Source organism: Colias philodice, chromosome 23, assembly GCF_061535455.1.
Source record: "Colias philodice isolate Cphi_HAF_F1 chromosome 23, ilColPhil1 Martin Lab GWU primary, whole genome shotgun sequence".
Lineage (NCBI taxonomy): Eukaryota > Metazoa > Arthropoda > Insecta > Lepidoptera > Pieridae > Colias > Colias philodice.
In genome coordinates, this window is record NC_143108.1 from 5,381,976 (window position 1) to 5,398,692 (window position 16,717).

The 16,717-nt window shown below is 32.7% G+C and overlaps 4 protein-coding genes across 5 annotated transcripts in view; 2 read left to right on the plus strand and 2 right to left on the minus strand.

The window, feature by feature from the left end:
• Ent2 (Equilibrative nucleoside transporter 2) overlaps nucleotides 1-10,709 on the minus strand; it is a 43,141-nt gene extending 32,432 nt beyond the window's left edge. For both annotated transcript variants that reach the window (XR_016317513.1, XM_089710037.1), the window contains exons 1-2: nucleotides 10,540-10,709; nucleotides 5,525-5,658 (exon numbers count right to left, since the gene is read on the minus strand). Coding sequence is in view for 1 of the 2 variants with exons in the window: in XM_089710037.1 (XP_089566163.1) it covers nucleotides 5,525-5,606 (82 nt within the window). In the remaining variant the exon portion in view is untranslated. The remainder of the gene's footprint in view (nucleotides 1-5,524; nucleotides 5,659-10,539) is intronic.
• On the plus strand, nucleotides 725-4,640 carry LOC149478049 (zinc finger MYM-type protein 1-like). The gene is made up of 2 exons (XM_089710035.1): nucleotides 725-1,137; nucleotides 1,897-4,640. Exon 2 carries the CDS (start codon nucleotides 1,914-1,916, stop codon nucleotides 4,470-4,472), a length of 2,559 nt encoding a protein of 852 aa, XP_089566161.1. The 5' UTR covers nucleotides 725-1,137; nucleotides 1,897-1,913; the 3' UTR covers nucleotides 4,473-4,640.
• Nucleotides 10,710-11,021: 312 nt separating the features above from the next.
• Nucleotides 11,022-13,047, plus strand: LOC149478050 (transmembrane protein 80-like). The gene is made up of 2 exons (XM_089709701.1): nucleotides 11,022-11,365; nucleotides 11,446-13,047. The coding sequence occupies exons 1-2, from the start codon at nucleotides 11,125-11,127 to the stop codon at nucleotides 11,637-11,639; spliced, it is 435 nt and encodes a 144-aa protein (XP_089565827.1). The 5' UTR covers nucleotides 11,022-11,124; the 3' UTR covers nucleotides 11,640-13,047.
• LOC149478051 (uncharacterized) lies at nucleotides 12,282-14,309 on the minus strand. Its single transcript, XM_089709700.1, has one exon. The coding sequence runs from the start codon at nucleotides 14,140-14,142 to the stop codon at nucleotides 13,120-13,122; it is 1,023 nt and encodes a 340-aa protein (XP_089565826.1). The 5' UTR covers nucleotides 14,143-14,309; the 3' UTR covers nucleotides 12,282-13,119.
• Between the last annotated feature and the right edge of the window lie 2,408 nt (nucleotides 14,310-16,717).

The window sequence follows — 16,717 nt, forward strand, 5'->3', positions numbered from 1 at the left end:
CGGATTGACCGTAATTTATTTTTCCTTACATTTTTATCATATTCCCCTCCTTTTCTAATGGGTTTCATCCGACTGCGATTTTTTTTATCTTTTCATTATTTTCAAAGGCTTCTACCCCAGTCTAAAAGTCAAAACTGTGGATTGAATATTTTTTTAAAACAATAGTTTTTAGAATTTTTGTCTGTTTGTCGGTATGTATGTCCGGGCTAAACTCAATAAGTACTGCATGGATTCATTTCAAAATTGGTACATGAATAGCTTGAGACCTAAGAAAGGACATGGGATAAGTTTTACCCGGGAAATCCCATACTAACGGGAACTATCCGGGTTTTTCATTGACTGCGCGGGCGAAGCCGCGGACGGAAAACTAGTAAGAAATAAAACCACAATGGACATTGGATTTCACCGAAAATCGGTACACCGTAAAACTATTTGGGCGAAACCGTTCATGCATAGCGAGATAACGTCAACCAGACGACCAAATTCAAACAGTCAAACAGATAACTGGAATATTAATCATTTCAATTTAATGTTCCACTATCGCACTTTGTTTTTGTTTAACTCAATTATCTGACATTTGTTTATATTATGTTTGTATTTTGTGTTATCTTTCATTATTCTCATGTCTTTAATATTAAGCATCGTATCAACATTATCTAAGTAACTAGCTGCAGTGGCGTAGCTAAGGGGGGGCGGCGGGGGCGGCCCACCCCTAAACGGGTGACACCCGAGCCCGACTATGACCATCAGTTATAGTTCTTTCTATTTATAAAAAATCGTAAATCTGCGGCAGAGAGCATAACCGCCACTAATAAAATTATCTAGGTAACTATAATATCGTACCACGAACATAATAATTGATATTAAAAAAAAACAATGTGCACAGTGTCAATCGATCAGGGATTCCCCCAAAATTTAATACCCCGTTCGCGCATAACCAACGCTAGTCAGGGGATTCCCTCGATATAGCGCTCGTCACTTGTATTGTGGATTGGGCTTCTTTTGTTTCCGACCGCATTCATTTCAATATTCGCTTACGTGAACGTGTGAAAGTCTAGTGCAAAGTGTTTGTTAATTATTAGATATTATAAACAACATTTTTTGTATAAAAGTCGATTCTTGAAGAAAATAAACAAGGTAAGTGAATTATTTTTGTTATTACAGGTAATACTTACATTTTTTATCCATTTAGTTTCTAATAGCAGTATCTTAGATTATTTTGAAAAACCCTTCAATTTTATTCTCTTTTAATTACTGTGTATTTTAAACTATATTATTGAGACGTCCTAAATGATAAATAGGTACCTAAAGAAGGTATTTCAGACGGATTGCAATAATATTTTTTTGTTTAGCCTGGGCAAGTATTACTTATCTACTAAAGGTATTTATTTATTAAAATAGGTTTTAAAGACTTTGCTGGTGTAAAAAGATTTTACTTATATTTCTACACGTTTTACGATATTACTTTAGGTAATAATGTTTAATTGTAAATAATATTCTTATTTATTATTAACTTACTTAATATTTTCCTATCTAATAGCAATGGGATTTGTTTACAAAAACGGAATACATTAAGTTTAGATTTTTGATTGAAAGTTATCATAATCATATCATACAACTTCGCGTACGTTGATTTTGCTCCGAGATGAGCAGCTCGAGCACTCGTGGCACGGATATCACAATTAACGGTGGAGTTTTTAACTAATATTTTTCTAATAATACTTAAAAACATATTTACACCCAGACGCAGGATTGTTAGGTAATATAAATTAACAATCCTGCGTCTGGGAAAAATATATTTCACAAAGCTAGTTACGTAACGTGTAGGTGTTTATTTACTGTTATAATTAGTTTATAAAATCAACGTTTCACTTACTAACTAAAAATATTTTTTAGAATACCCAGAACGAAATATGCCTCGGGGAATTCATACTTCGAAAAGACAAAGCGGGTTTCAACAGAGAAAAGCCAAAAAGGCTAAAATGGATGAAATTCAGAGCATGTCCGGTTCTCTTTTCAAATATGTCACAAAAGCAGATAGCGGCCAAAGTTCAAGTAAAGTACCCGAGTCTCCTGCTGACGAAAGTAATGATTCACATCTTGGAGACTCACATTCAGATAGCAACATCGACAATACAGAATCAATGAAGACGACCCAGGACCTTGACGGAATCAAAATAAATAATGAAAATGACGCCGTTAATGCTACTTTCGGAGATAGCATTAGCTTTGAAGAATCAGTTCAACACTTGAGAGATGTTTCACATTGGAGTTTACCGGTACCTGATAATGTTCGCATTGACATAATAAAAAAGGGCAGTGAACATTTCCAGAACAAAGAAGGACCGTTTCCTACTGTATCTCGTCATGGTTCAAAGATTAAAGGTGATTCTCGTCATCTTTCACAGGAATGGTTTTATAAACCGATGCCTAGTGGTGAAAAAATTCTACGATCATGGATGGTATTTTCTCCTATATCAAATAACCTGTACTGTTTTTGCTGTCGTTTATTTGCTGTCAGTAACATACAAACAACATTTACAACTGGATTTCAGAAGTGGTGGAAACTAAATCCTAAAGTATTGGACCATGAAACTTCATGTGAACATTTAGAAAATTTCGAAAAGTGGAAAGCTTTGGAAATGAGATTAAAATCTCACACCACAATAGATGATGCAGCCTTGCAATTAATGAATACGGAAAAACAGAAGTGGAAAAATCTTTTATCTCGATTATTAGATATAACATTGTTTTTGGCTAAACAAAACCTAGCATTTCGTGGACATGATGAAACCAAAGGGTCGTCTAATAAAGGTAATTTCTTAGAACTAGTTAAACTGCTGTCAAAGTATGATGCAGTACTCAAAGAACATATACTATATTTGGAGCAGGAAAAATCACCTAAAGTAACATATTTATCGCCAGAAATACAAAATGAGTTCATAAATGTTTTAGCTAATCATGTAAAATGTCAGCTTGTAAACGAAATTAAATCGGCAAAATATTTCGGTATCATGTTTGATAGCACACCTGACGTTTCACATGTTGATCAAATGTCTGAAGTGATTCGTTATGTAAAAATTAATAATAGAAAAGTAGAAGTCAAAGAAGTATTCTTAGGATTCTTTCCTTTACATGGAAAAAAAGCAGCTGACTTAAGCGCTGAAATACTAAAGAAGCTTGAAAACGATGGCTTAGATATTATGATGTGTCGTTCTCAAGGTTATGATAATGCTGCAGTTATGAGTGGTATACACGGAGGAGTACAAGCTATTATAAAAGAAAAAAACAATAAAGCAATTTTTATTGGTTGTATAGATCATTCAATTAATTTATGCGGCCAACATTCGTTCGCACAAAATGTGACTTGTGTTACATTTTTCGGAGCAGTGGAAACAATATTTAACTTTTTTTCAACTTCCACAAGTCGTTGGGAAGTGCTCCTCAATCACAGCAAAGCATCTGTTAAAAGACTTTCGACAACGCGATGGAGTGCTCATTACGGTGCAGTAAAAGTATTGGCTGAAAATTTTGATGGGATAATATCTGCAATTGAGGAACTATGTGACCAAGACGTAAATTTAGAAACTAGAGGTGCTGCACAAAATCTTATGCCTGCTGTGTGCAATTTCTCATTTCTTTGTTTTCTTTTCTTTTGGAATGATGTGCTAAGGGAAGTGAACAATGCTCAGATCGCATTACAAAGTAAAGGTTTATGTGTTGATGAAATAATCATAAAACTAGAAGCACTTCGTCTATTCATTGGAGAGAAACGGTTGCATCTAGCAGAAGAGGCAATAGATTTTGCTGTACAAAAATCGGAAAAATACAACATTTCGATGGAACGACGAATTCGTCGCAAGAAACGCATGCCCGGTGAGTTAGCGTCGTCCACCGAGGCTGGACTTACACTTAGAGCGGAACTTCAAAAGGACATGTTAGAATGCATTGACAGATTCAATATTGAACTCGAAACAAGAGTAAAGTCCATTAAAGACGTAGCTTCATTGTTTGAGGTTGTGCAGTCAAAGACCTTGCTTTCGGCAAACACTGAACAGTTAAAATTAGCTATATCAAAATTTACTAACCTTTACGATGAAGTATCAGAAACAGAACTCCTTTTAGAAATACCAAGATTGAGAAGACATTTAAAAGCGGCTAATATTACTGTCTCTAATTGGGTGATACTGGACTTTTTGAAATTTATTGTGGAATGGGATTTTACAGAATCTCTTCCGAATCTAACGGTAGCACTAAAGTTATTTATAACAATATGTGCATCAGTAGCTTCATGTGAGAGAAGTTTCAGCAAATTAAAATTAATTAAAAATTATTTGCGGTCTACAATGACCGAAACCAGATTAAACAATCTTGGTATTTTAACGATAGAACATGAAGCAACACAAAATATAAATTTTGAAGACGTGATTTCGGAGTTCGCTAGTGTCAAAGCTAGAAGGAAGAAATTTTAATTTTTAACAAACTAAATTTGTTTTACATAATAAACAAATATTTGTAATAGGTACTCATATTTTAATAAAACGTAAATGATTATAACTTTTTTTTATTTTAACAGTTTCGATTGAGTTTTAGGGTGACACCTATAAAATCCGCCCCGGGTGCCACCTATGCTAGCTACGCCACTGACTAGCTGTGCCCCGCGGTTTTACCCGCATTGCTTCGCTCCTGTATATTGTTGGTCTTAGTGTAATGATATAATCGATAAATGGGCTATCTAACACCGAAATTTTTTTCAAATCGGACCAGCAGTTCCAGAGATTGGCACGTTCAAACAAACAAACTCTTCAGCTTTATAATATAAGTATAGATTCAATTGCTACATCACAAAATGCTACATCGATATATTGCAAGCATAAGAATTCTGAATGCATTAATTATTATTATGTCGATCTTCTACAATCAAAACAGTCTATAATAGATTTTTGAAGATAGCTCCACGATAGGAATGCATCTAAAAATAGCATTAAGAATATTACCTAACTCTCACGGTCAAAACATATAGCCTTCTGAAGGTGTGTTCATACAATTACGCAGTCCATTCGTATGATGCAATCCGCGGTATGTCATCGACTAATATCGTGGTTTTTAATCTCCTTATCTTTTAAAATATTTGATCGAAGCTGAGACCCGGAATTAAAATACGAAGTTGATTCGTTTCAATATAAAATAAACAATAAAAACAGTTTTTACTTTTTATACTTAAAACAATGAAAATACCTAAAAGTCAAATTTAGTCAGAGCATTTAAACATAATTATTTCCTATTCCGATAACAATCTTTGATACTTTTTCATAATTTAAATTTTAAATCAAAACCATAGGTATCCAAAAATATCCTAAATAGAACTCATACACAATATAGAATAGCTTCAACACCAAAACAAAACTTAACAAAAATACATTTTCTTGGAAAAAAATCCAATGAATATTTCCATATTTCAGAAATTTCTTGCTAAAGAATAAATATTTCCCTATTCCAGGAAAAAATCAAATCAATCACTCACGTTTATTCTGCGGCATGATTGTGTTCCTATCTGTCCGTAGCAGGCTCTCGGCCTCCGCCCCTCCCTGGTGGGACATTTCCATACCTCACTGGAGCGCCGGTATCATAAAACCGATGCTGACATGTGTGTTGCGTCTGTAACAATATAAATATCATTTATTAATAGAATAATTGGATAATCGCGACTATGCCTATAAAACTGTACATAAAAATGTCATGATTTATTTATTCGTAGCTAATACATCATTTAGATGGCAGAAAAACGTAAGAAGAAAAAACTAAATACAAAAAGTAAATCAAAGACTTAACGCAAGTAATAGAAAACGTGGTAAGGGACAAACAAGATGTAGATGTAAGTAGGTCATTACCTACAGCAAATATTGTTTATTCATTAACAAATACTTTAAAATCCGTTAAATGTTAATATATGTAACACTCGCGTAATAGGTAGTTATAATCAAGAAAATACATAGCAAAACTTCTCAGTAACGTTAAGAATGTATAGATTATTTCATTATTTTTTCAATAACTTTTTATCATTACATTCGACACTGCAATGAGTCAACGACTGACGATTGTTAAATTGTCCATTGTCGTTAAGATAACCTCTTAAATAACCTACGTAAATTGAGAAACAGATAAAATATAAACGATTTTAAATTACATTGTTATAAATTGTATACTCTTATTGAACTTTTACTCCTATTATTTACGACTAATCTACTATTTTAAAAGTGAAATTGAGAAAATGGATGGTTAGATGTTTTGATGGATATATGCCGACACGCTAGATTGGCTGAATCTATCTAGATAAAATTTGGAGCAGAGGCAGATTAGTTTGCAGCCCCTCATGTGCTTTTAATCCTGATAGAATGCGAGAGGAACCGCAGGCTGAAGATAGTTTTCAATCGACTTACAAAAAAAGGAGGAGGTTATTTACTAGACTACATAATATGTATACAAAACAATATATTATATTGTTTTTTAAGATTCTACTGTGCGAAACGATTTTCATGATTCTTTTTTTATTCTAATAATTCGAAGTTTTAGTTTTCAGTTATAAGTATTAGTACCTAGATAGTTTATGTTATGAGATATGGCTAATGGCTATCCATATGTTGTGATATCACGAATGTAAACGCCCATATGACCGAGCATTTCTAATTATTAGGGCCACGATAATTTGGTTTGATCTTCGAAACATCATTAACATACCTAATATACGAAAATAAAATATTGGATTGTTGGTGCAAGTGATAAATTAATTCTAGTAATACATGATGGTAGCTAATTCTAGATATATACCTACTTATATTGTTTTATTACATTATATCTTTTTGGATGTAAATAAAATTGTGACTTTGTATTGTATGAAATGTACCTACATACATAAATTCAACATTTAAATAAAACTTGTTGCATGATAAATAAATTGATATCAATATTCTTATCAAATTCGGATTTTTTGTATGAAAAATTTGGTCTTTTTTCCCCGTTACATTAATCGAAATTAAACAAACATTTTACAATCAATTTAGTATACATTTAAGTAAAATGTAGTTAAATTTTCCGAAATGTAATATTTAAATTTTAAAATATGATAAAAAATACTAATTTTTACACGCTTTATATTAGCTTCACCTGTATGTTTGTATGTTTGTAACCGACTTCTTTGGGCGCGATTTTGACCAACTTTAAACGGCCAGATTTCGTTCAAACTTTGTAGATTTATTTAGGACCGATGACAATACACTAATTTGATAAAATAAATAATAGTTAAAAAAAAATAAAAAACACGCGTTTTATAAAAAACCGAACTAAAAGCGTGTTTTTTAGTTTTTTTTAACTATTATTATTATTAAATAAAAATTCATGACAACAGAACAATACAAAAATAAATCCAATTAAAATAAAAATGAACATCAGATTTCATCATTATAATAACTCAATTATCTCTAATAATTAAAACAATAGCACATAATTCAATGTATTAACTGCTGTCAATTAGTACTGTTATAAATAGTGTTAACAAGAGCCATTAGCAATATTAAATAGAACAAGCATCTTTATTAAATTATCTTCAATTGTTTTGACCCGTACATTGCATATGCAGTCAATTAACTGATATATTGTCTTTGTAACTTCGGAATATCATATTGCATATTGAGCTCTTGAAAATAAAGATTTTTTGTTATAACTGCTCCGTCATTTTTAAACTCTTAAACTTATTGAATGTCAAGATATGGCCTTTAATAAGCAAGGCTAGCGAGCGAGCCATGTAAAAAAAAAACAAATACTTAATTCATAGTACACATTATCATTTAAAACAGTTTTTTTGCATACAAATTTCAATTAACACTTTTCAATTCATTATTCTTTCCGCCCGCTTTGTCTAAAACATAATAATGTATACTAGAACCTTCCTCTTGAATCACTCTATCTACTAAAAAAAGGCATCAAAATCTGTTGCGTAGTTTTAAAGATTTAAGCACTATGTATGCGTATGGACATAGGGACAGAGAAAGCGACTTTGTTTTATACTATGTAGTGATAGAATACATTATTTCATTACTTGTCGGCACAAACAAAAAATTAAAGACCACTAACAGACAGGCAAATTAAATCACTATTGACAAGACGTTACATAAATCTAATATTTGCAGATAGCTCATAAAGCTCACGATTATCATAATACCTCGGCTATTAAGCATTTACAGTAAGTGTCAACAAACTGGAAGCAAGACATTTCATAATCATTATGACTCATGAAGCAACGCTTACAATACACAGGATGTAGGATGAATGGCATTTCTAAAGCCGTTTGAATCTCTCATCTCTGTATATGAACCTATTTAGTAATTTCCTGCTCAATATGGTAATAGATATCAAACTATATAACTGTTTAAATTGACCAAACATATCTAACTATAATATTGAGATACCTAACTTAATATCAATATTTTATAGAGATGTATATTCAAGATTGAATCATAGAAGATTGGCTGATCCTATCTAGATATAAATTAGCATAGAGATAGATTATAATCTTAAGTAGACAAGGTTGTAAATAAAAAATAACACATTTTATTTAAGAAAAGGTCACATAGTGAAGTCATAACATGAAAACAAAATCGTGTGAACTGTAACATATTCATTCCGGTGTGATATTCAATTTTATGGCCATGAATATATCACATTATCTATTGGCTTAAAGATAATATTTGCATTGATGTAAGCAAACATTTATATTGCTGCAAAGATACTAAAAAATAACTGAATAAATGCCATAGTATAGGTTACATACCTACTAAATTTATCACTGAAAATTTTTTTATCAAGGATATTTATTTATGAGAAGTACAGATTAATACTGTTAATGCTTTACAACAAAACATGAGTGTAAATTAATGCGAAAATAAGGTCAAAGTTGAGAAAATTCCTTTTTTTAACTAAGGTAACATAAATAAAATAGACATAAACAAATTAAAATGAATAAAACAGGTAAGGTACCTAATAATATTATTAAAGTAGTGAAATAATAAGTAAAGGGTCTGTTTGTGTCGATTTTAAATATACACAGATAATATGTGATCATTAGTGAATCAGTATCTCTAGTGATCATAATATGTACGTAATATGTATTTTCAATTGTTTTACTTTGAATAACATACGCACATTCTTCCTACAACACGTCTTCTTCGCGGTTAGTGGTTACCTAGTACCTACAGGCTACAAAGTACAACTTTATTCATGATTATAGATTTATAAATTAAATAATTTTTAATTTTAACGTTAACTCAGATAAAGGGTTGGCTTTAGTTAACTGCCGCACGAATTTGTTGGAAATATTTATATTTTTAGTTAGCTAGGTAATGTAAGATTGTAATTCCAAAATATTATCGTTAGGAAACTTGTAGTTTTTTAGTTATTAATTTTTAAAGTTAATAATTTTTTGTGCGAAAAAAGTGCATTTAAGTATCCGTTTTGTTGTGCAAAAAAGCGGACCAAGACGTTCCATTTCACTGTACTGTGACTTTACGCTGCGGCCGGCGAGTGCCAAAAGCGATTTTAGGGCGATTCCCACTCAAACAAAAAAAAATCTACGTAGGTACTTAGGTTAAAAAACTATTAAACTTTTATTTTTAATATCCAAATAGGTAGCGAGGAGCGAAGCGACGAGCGTGTTAGGTTTACTCTTGAACTGCCGCACGAGCCGAGCGAGCGAAGCGAGCGTGCCGCGGCAGCGGCCGGCGAGTGCCAGAAGCGACTAAAGGGCGATTCCCACTCAAACAAAAAAGACGTATGGCACTCGGGGACTGCCGCGGCAAAGCTATTGCATAGCATGCCTTCAAGCCGCACCTCCGTGCCCGTCGGAGTGGGGTGCGTGAGGTTTTTCGTTACGCAATTTCTGGATTCGGTCCCCGCGCTCAAGGCCCGCGATAGAAGCTATGCAATAGCTTTAAAAAAATCTACGTAGGTTAAAAAACTATTAAACTTTTAGTATTCAAATAGGTAGCGAGGAGCGAAGCGACGAGCGTATTAGGTTAACATTCGAACTGCCGCACGAGCCGAGCGAGCGAAGCGAGCGTGCCGCGGTAGCGGCCGGCGAGTGCTAGAAGCGACTTTAGGGCGATTCCCACTCAAATAAAAAAAACTACGTAAGTAGGTTTTCACAACTTGTTTGTATTTTATTTATGTATCGTAAAATTTTTGTTACACCAATTCCATACATTTTGAGGTTAGAATAGGAAAATTGATTTTTCTCCAAAACTATTGGTTTCCTAACTTTCCCCTTTTGGTGGGAGGGTCCCCCCCTCCTCCCCCCCATCCCCCACCCACAAAAAACCTATAATACGTGCGGCAGTTCTCTAAAGAAACCCCCAGATAAATAAAATGAAACAAAATACTCCATAGTTAATTAATATTATTTATAAATAACAAAAGTTGAATTTAAAATGTGGTCGAGTAGCGCGGAGCGCGTGGTCATAAAAATAGTAATAATGTGAAAAATCTTACCAGTTAGACTGTCCACATTTTCAATAATTTTAGGCGAATAATGGCTGATGAACCATTTTTTATAACATACTTTTCATTATTTAGTTATTATTTCTTTTATTTGCCTGAACCAATGAACACGTGCTCGCTACACGCATCTACTCACAACTTATCATTGGAGTTGTTCACAGATAACTATAACCTAAATTAAAACTAGATTTTTTTTTAATTCAAGAAATAAGTATTGCCCTATGCTTGACATAGCTACATTAGCTAACTTCGAAATTAAAATATATACGTTTTCCCAACCGAAGTTATATGGTATCGTGATGTTCCATAATATCATAATTCTATTAAAAAAAAGACATGAAAGTAATGAAGCAATTAATTCGTTAAATTTTAGGAATACGATAAATTTCAACAATTGTGTAATCAGGCAACTCGAATTTATTTTCTCAACCTGACAGTTGACACCACGTTTGACGTTGACACTGATAACTGATTTGACGGATTTTAAATTCACAGCTGGATTTTATAAATACCTTTTACAAGCAAATTTCTTTCTAATTATTTTTAAATTGCAAAGTTTAAATTTTCTAAGGCACAATGGTAAATTCTAGTTTGGCGTATGAAATTCTTTTATACATAAATTCCTTTTATTTCGGTCTATTCGCCACTTGCGAACTGGGCACATTGATCCTGAAATCTGTATTGATTGGTGGAAAATATGACGATAGCGAAAAAAATCGAACAAGCCTTGGTCAGGATTACGGCGTTATGGTGGCCCTGTTTATAATCGAGGCAGCCAGGTTGGTTTTAGGAAGAAAAGGAAGTCTTAGTGAAAGAGGTTAGTATTTATCTTTAATCTAATAGAGTTTGTAAATCTCGTTCTATTTTTAGGTTCTACATTATTCCCCTTCTTTACAGATGTGCCTGTTATGTTCTCCGTACTTCTCACAGTGCCATCAATTATAGGCGTAACATATTTATTGAGATGGCAAGTTGTTGTACTTAGAATTGAGTATATTTGGTGCACTTTAATGCTGTCGTTACAATCTCTTGAATTTATATTTGCGTCCATGTTTATAGTTACTATGTGTAGGGGCCCTTCATATGATTAAGTCGCGTAAGGTATATTCGTTATTTAATATGAGAATAGTGTCACATAAGGTGTGCCTTAGACATTCCACTATTACAAATGTATTAATAGACCACAGTGCAAGATGCAATCATTTTAATTTTACAAATTTATAAGTGTTGTATCATGTCTATAAACACCAAATAGTATAAGTAACTATTGAATAGAGCAGTCATCATAAAGAACTTGTAAAAAGAAAGGTGTGGTTTGCATTGCAACATTGTAAAGAATTGATTAATATTTAAACAGGGCAAGTCTATACATAATTCAGCTACCTTCATCATTATTAATTATGTATTTTTAAATTGTTTAAGGCCAAAGACTGCATACCTTTGCACTTCATGTGACATTGTTCTTATAATATGCTTAAACCAAAGAAAAAAATATTTCTCATTATGTGTTGATAAAAATAATTATTCTAGATGTAATAGACCTATATTTATATTTTGTGTGCATACAAAGCTTTCTGTATACATTAGAATTTTATACTCTATATAACCATTTATAAAATATTTAACATTACCTGTTTTATGGATACTCCCTCCAGTATTTAGTATTCTTGACTATATTTTTGTCTTATACAAAAATAGGATTGAATAAGGTGTAAAATAAGAACACAGTGTGATTTTACTAACATTTATATTGCACTAAGTTTTATAATATATTTAAAACTGCACAAAATTACAAAACCATATACATCTTGGTGTCTTCCATTTTTATGGACCCTTATATATTAAGTGTACTTAATAATATTAAGAAGACTATAAATTATGCCTTTTATTGGAATGAAATATTTACACTGAACAGATGTTAAACAGTGAAGGCATGGTTTTATCTAGAATTTTATCCATGTTTTATGTGTCCATGTTAGAAATATTAGCTAGTGTATTATGAGAGTTCATATATTAAAGGTATTAAGTGATACCATGTGTGGCCTTTATATATAAAAGTATACACCATTTTATCCAGAGTTAATGTTATACACCATAGTATTAACATTTTAATACCAAATATATTTATAGACTATAGTAAGTGCTTTGTTGTAACAATTGGCTAACATTTTTTTTTATACATATATTGTTGTTTATTAGCTGCCTAGTTATTGAGATAGTTTCAAAACTGTGTGGAAACCAAAGTAATAACTAATTATACAGTAGTGACTTGATAAGCAAACTTATTACTACAAAATAACATTTTTTTTTACACATTGGTACTGTTTTTATTGTTTTAATAATCTATTTAATCTGCTATGTAGTATTTATTAAATTATAAAGGATGTTTTTTATGTGCAATGTGTATGTTTGATAAAATACAATATATTTAACTCAATATTTATAAATGTGAACTATTCTAGTCTCTTCTTGTTCAAATAAATATACATGTACAATAAATTATTTTTTTTATTTGACCTCAAAATGTGGAATACATAAATAAATAAAACAACTACACAAAATTGTATAATCTTATCCATGACTTTCTCCCAACAAATATGAAGGCATTCTTGAAAACATCAACTTTTCTCTCTTGTGGACATTTCTTTGATGTTTCATCATAGCATTTCTGTAGCCAAAGGCCTTGCCACACATACCACACACATGATTCCTGATGCCCAAATGGTCAGCTTCATAATGCCTCTGCAGAGATAGTTTTGTGTGAAATGACCTTTTACAAGTTTCACAACTATGCTGCGGTTCCTTGTGCCTTAACATATGTCGATTGAGATTGCTCTTGAATAAAAATCGTGCAGGACACTCAGTACACATGTATCGATAGTCCCCAATATGAACTTTCATATGATTTTTCAATAGCTCTGCATATCTTCCCTTGTAAGGACAGTATTGACATTTGTATGGGAAATCTGTTCTATGTCGTAAGCTGTGATTATGATATGCACAGCGGAGTCTAAATGACTTCCCACATACATCACAAACATATTTAAAATGATTTGGATCGTGCATTGTCATGTGCTCTTTATAATATGACTTGTTAACAATTTTATTGCAAATATTACATTGTACCTTAAGGCCAACATTATTTTTACTTCTAACTGGCTTGGTATCAGGTATGTTGTCTGGTGGGATAACATAATTGTGTTCCTTTTCTTCGTAGTCAGTAAAATCGTGTACGTCCTGGGAATCATCTAATTGCAATTCTTGTTTGACACACTGTTTTAAGACACCCTCTGTCTGTTTTGCTAGTTGTTTAAATGATATACTATCTTCAATAAATTTGTAACAAGTAGAGCAAAGATATTTAGGATTATTGTCGTTTTCGTCAATTTCAATATCACAGAGCTGTTGGAGTCTCTCTCTTATTACGGAGCTATTGTCTATACCGTAAAGAGAAATACAGCCATTCCGAAGACATATTCGACAGGATAATGTTTTCACGTTGGATCTTGTTTTATGTAAGTCTGCAAAATGGTCAGATAATTCGGTATTATTTCGTGTTTTACACAATTTCATAATGTAGTACGAAGTAACCATTTTTTTGAAACTATTGAAGTTTCAATATAGAATAAGTCAGACAGTTTACCGTTAACTCTCAAAATATTTTAATAACACCAATTCAAGTCATGCCAAATAAATAATAACGTTCAAAGATAAATTTTAAACAATTTTAGTTTGTTTATTTCTCAGGTTTATTTGTTTACACTGTATAGTGTATTGTTGACAGTTGACACTTGACAGTAATTTAATCAGACAGACTATAGAATAATATACAGATTATATATATGCCTGTTCCGTTAAACGTTAACGTTTTGCGGAAACGCCTGTTGGCCTTAGATCATTAAGTAATGGATGGAGTACGCTGGCAAATGTTCTAACTAAACTTTCTGCTGATTTTGGTGCGGGGAGGGTAACTCACACTGATGAAACACAATGAAACATAATCACACATTCACAAAAATAATTTGTGTCACGAAAGTCGTAAAAATTTACGACCTTTTAAGCGACGAGTTTTTAAATTCAACTCTATCACTAAGATAATAAAGATTAAATTTGTATTTCATTCCATGATAGTCATGTGGAGTGGGGTTCAATATCGCGTTCTAAATTCAACTTTATCACTTAGGTCATAAAGATTAAATTTGTATATTTTCTTTCCATGATAGTCTCGTGGGGCCGCATCAATGATCGAGTAAACATGACTCGATTATTTTTCTTGATCATATCGCTAAACGATACATCGACGATTATTAGAAATTGCATTTTATTAGAAATGTACGTTAAAAAAATAAAAAAATATACACAAATGAAAGGTTATTCCATCTTTTTTAATATTCGACATGTTTGAATTGCTTCTGCAAGACTTGACAGTACAAAACGGCATTTTTAGCGGAGCACTCGCAGACGTCCGTTCGACGTTTTACGAATACGCAGAGTGCTTGTAATCGATTACGCAAGTAGTTTTTATGAAAGGATAAGATTTTTCTATGAAAATAATCTTATACCTCGGCAAAAGGGGAAACGCCTGCGAGTGTTATCCATTACTTAATGATCTAAGCTGTTGGCTAATCCATGAAAAATTATTTGATTTGAGATATCCACTCAAGTGCGGGAGCCATTTTGCAAAAATCGGGTCTTGTGCGAAACCGGCTCCCGGTGCCGCCGCAGTTGGGGTTTTTGGCGGTCCAATATTTTTTTAAAGTCGATTATCTCAGATTCCTTTATCAATAGCACATTTGCAAGTATATATTATGTATATTCATAGATAATAAAATAGTCTATGCCTTGTCAAAACATGGTAACATTTAAATAAATAAAAACAACTTGAGTCAAAGCAAATGTACCCTTGTAATTTTTGTTACATTTTGTCTGCTAATAAAAAATTAAAACAGCTGTTCAGTGAGATTTTAATATTTATTGATCCTTTGTTACACTCTTCTTACGAGAAAATAAAAACATCATACCCTCCCATACATTTTTTTTACACATTCCTTGTTTATTTTTTTGTACAAAAAACTACCTACTCAATGTGTCATGAAAAGTGGGCCACTTAAATCATGTGGTTATGTTGTTATCTTGATTTATAGCTAGCCTGTTCTTTCCTTAACATGTCATATAAGTTAGAAAGAGGAAGGTTATTAGACCGTTTTATAAAGCGAACGCAAAACCCACGACTGTTGATCGACCGGGAGCCGGTCGCAACGCACAAGCCCCTGAATGTGGATCGACCGGCTCCCGGTCGTTCAGCACTTGAGTGGATATTGAATTCAATTACACTAGGAAAACATAAATTTAAGAATTGGCTATCTATGATCGTTAGTGACATATCACACTAGCGGATTGCGAGCGGTTTCAAAGCGGAGCGGGTGCGCAACGAATACGTTGCGGGCGCGCAACGAACACGCCGCGGTTGCGCAGCGAATTCGTTGCGGACGCGTCATTTTGTATACTCTCGCACAAAAGCCAGCCCTTCCGCCTTGCCTAACTTCCATTCAATATTTCCATCGTTTCTGTAGCACTCAATTTTTTAACCGTACTGTGGAAATGCACTTACTTAACAGTTAACTAAAGATGTAATAACAACTGGAGTTGTTAAAAAAAGGTGCTATAAAATTGAATTACTAGGACTTTTAGAATGTACCATACATTCCAAAAGTATGTAACGACTGACCAGTATAATCTCTCCCATAGCAACGTATGTTATAAAGAGATTTTGTGAACCTAATTATGAGCAAAGTGATAGTGAGTTGCTGGTTGCTTGATAAAATTTTCTATTCACTGCTATTTATCTAATAATAAGATAGCCCTGTTTTAGTTAAGGAGCTTTAACATTTATTTCACTAATGAACTTTCTTAATGAGCAATTAAGTTATCTGATTGCATTTCGACCAAGATTTAATAGATAAAACAATACCCTAAACATTAACATGTTATGAAACTCGTAAAAAATAATGATCTCATAATTATTATACTATCACAAGTTATAAGTAACAACCAGCACGGATTCCATTTTGTTAATGAGTGTACATGACTGCGACGTAAACGTTGCGCATCTGCCACGCGTCCGCAACGAATTCGCTGCGCAACCGCAACGTATTCGTTGCGCACCCGC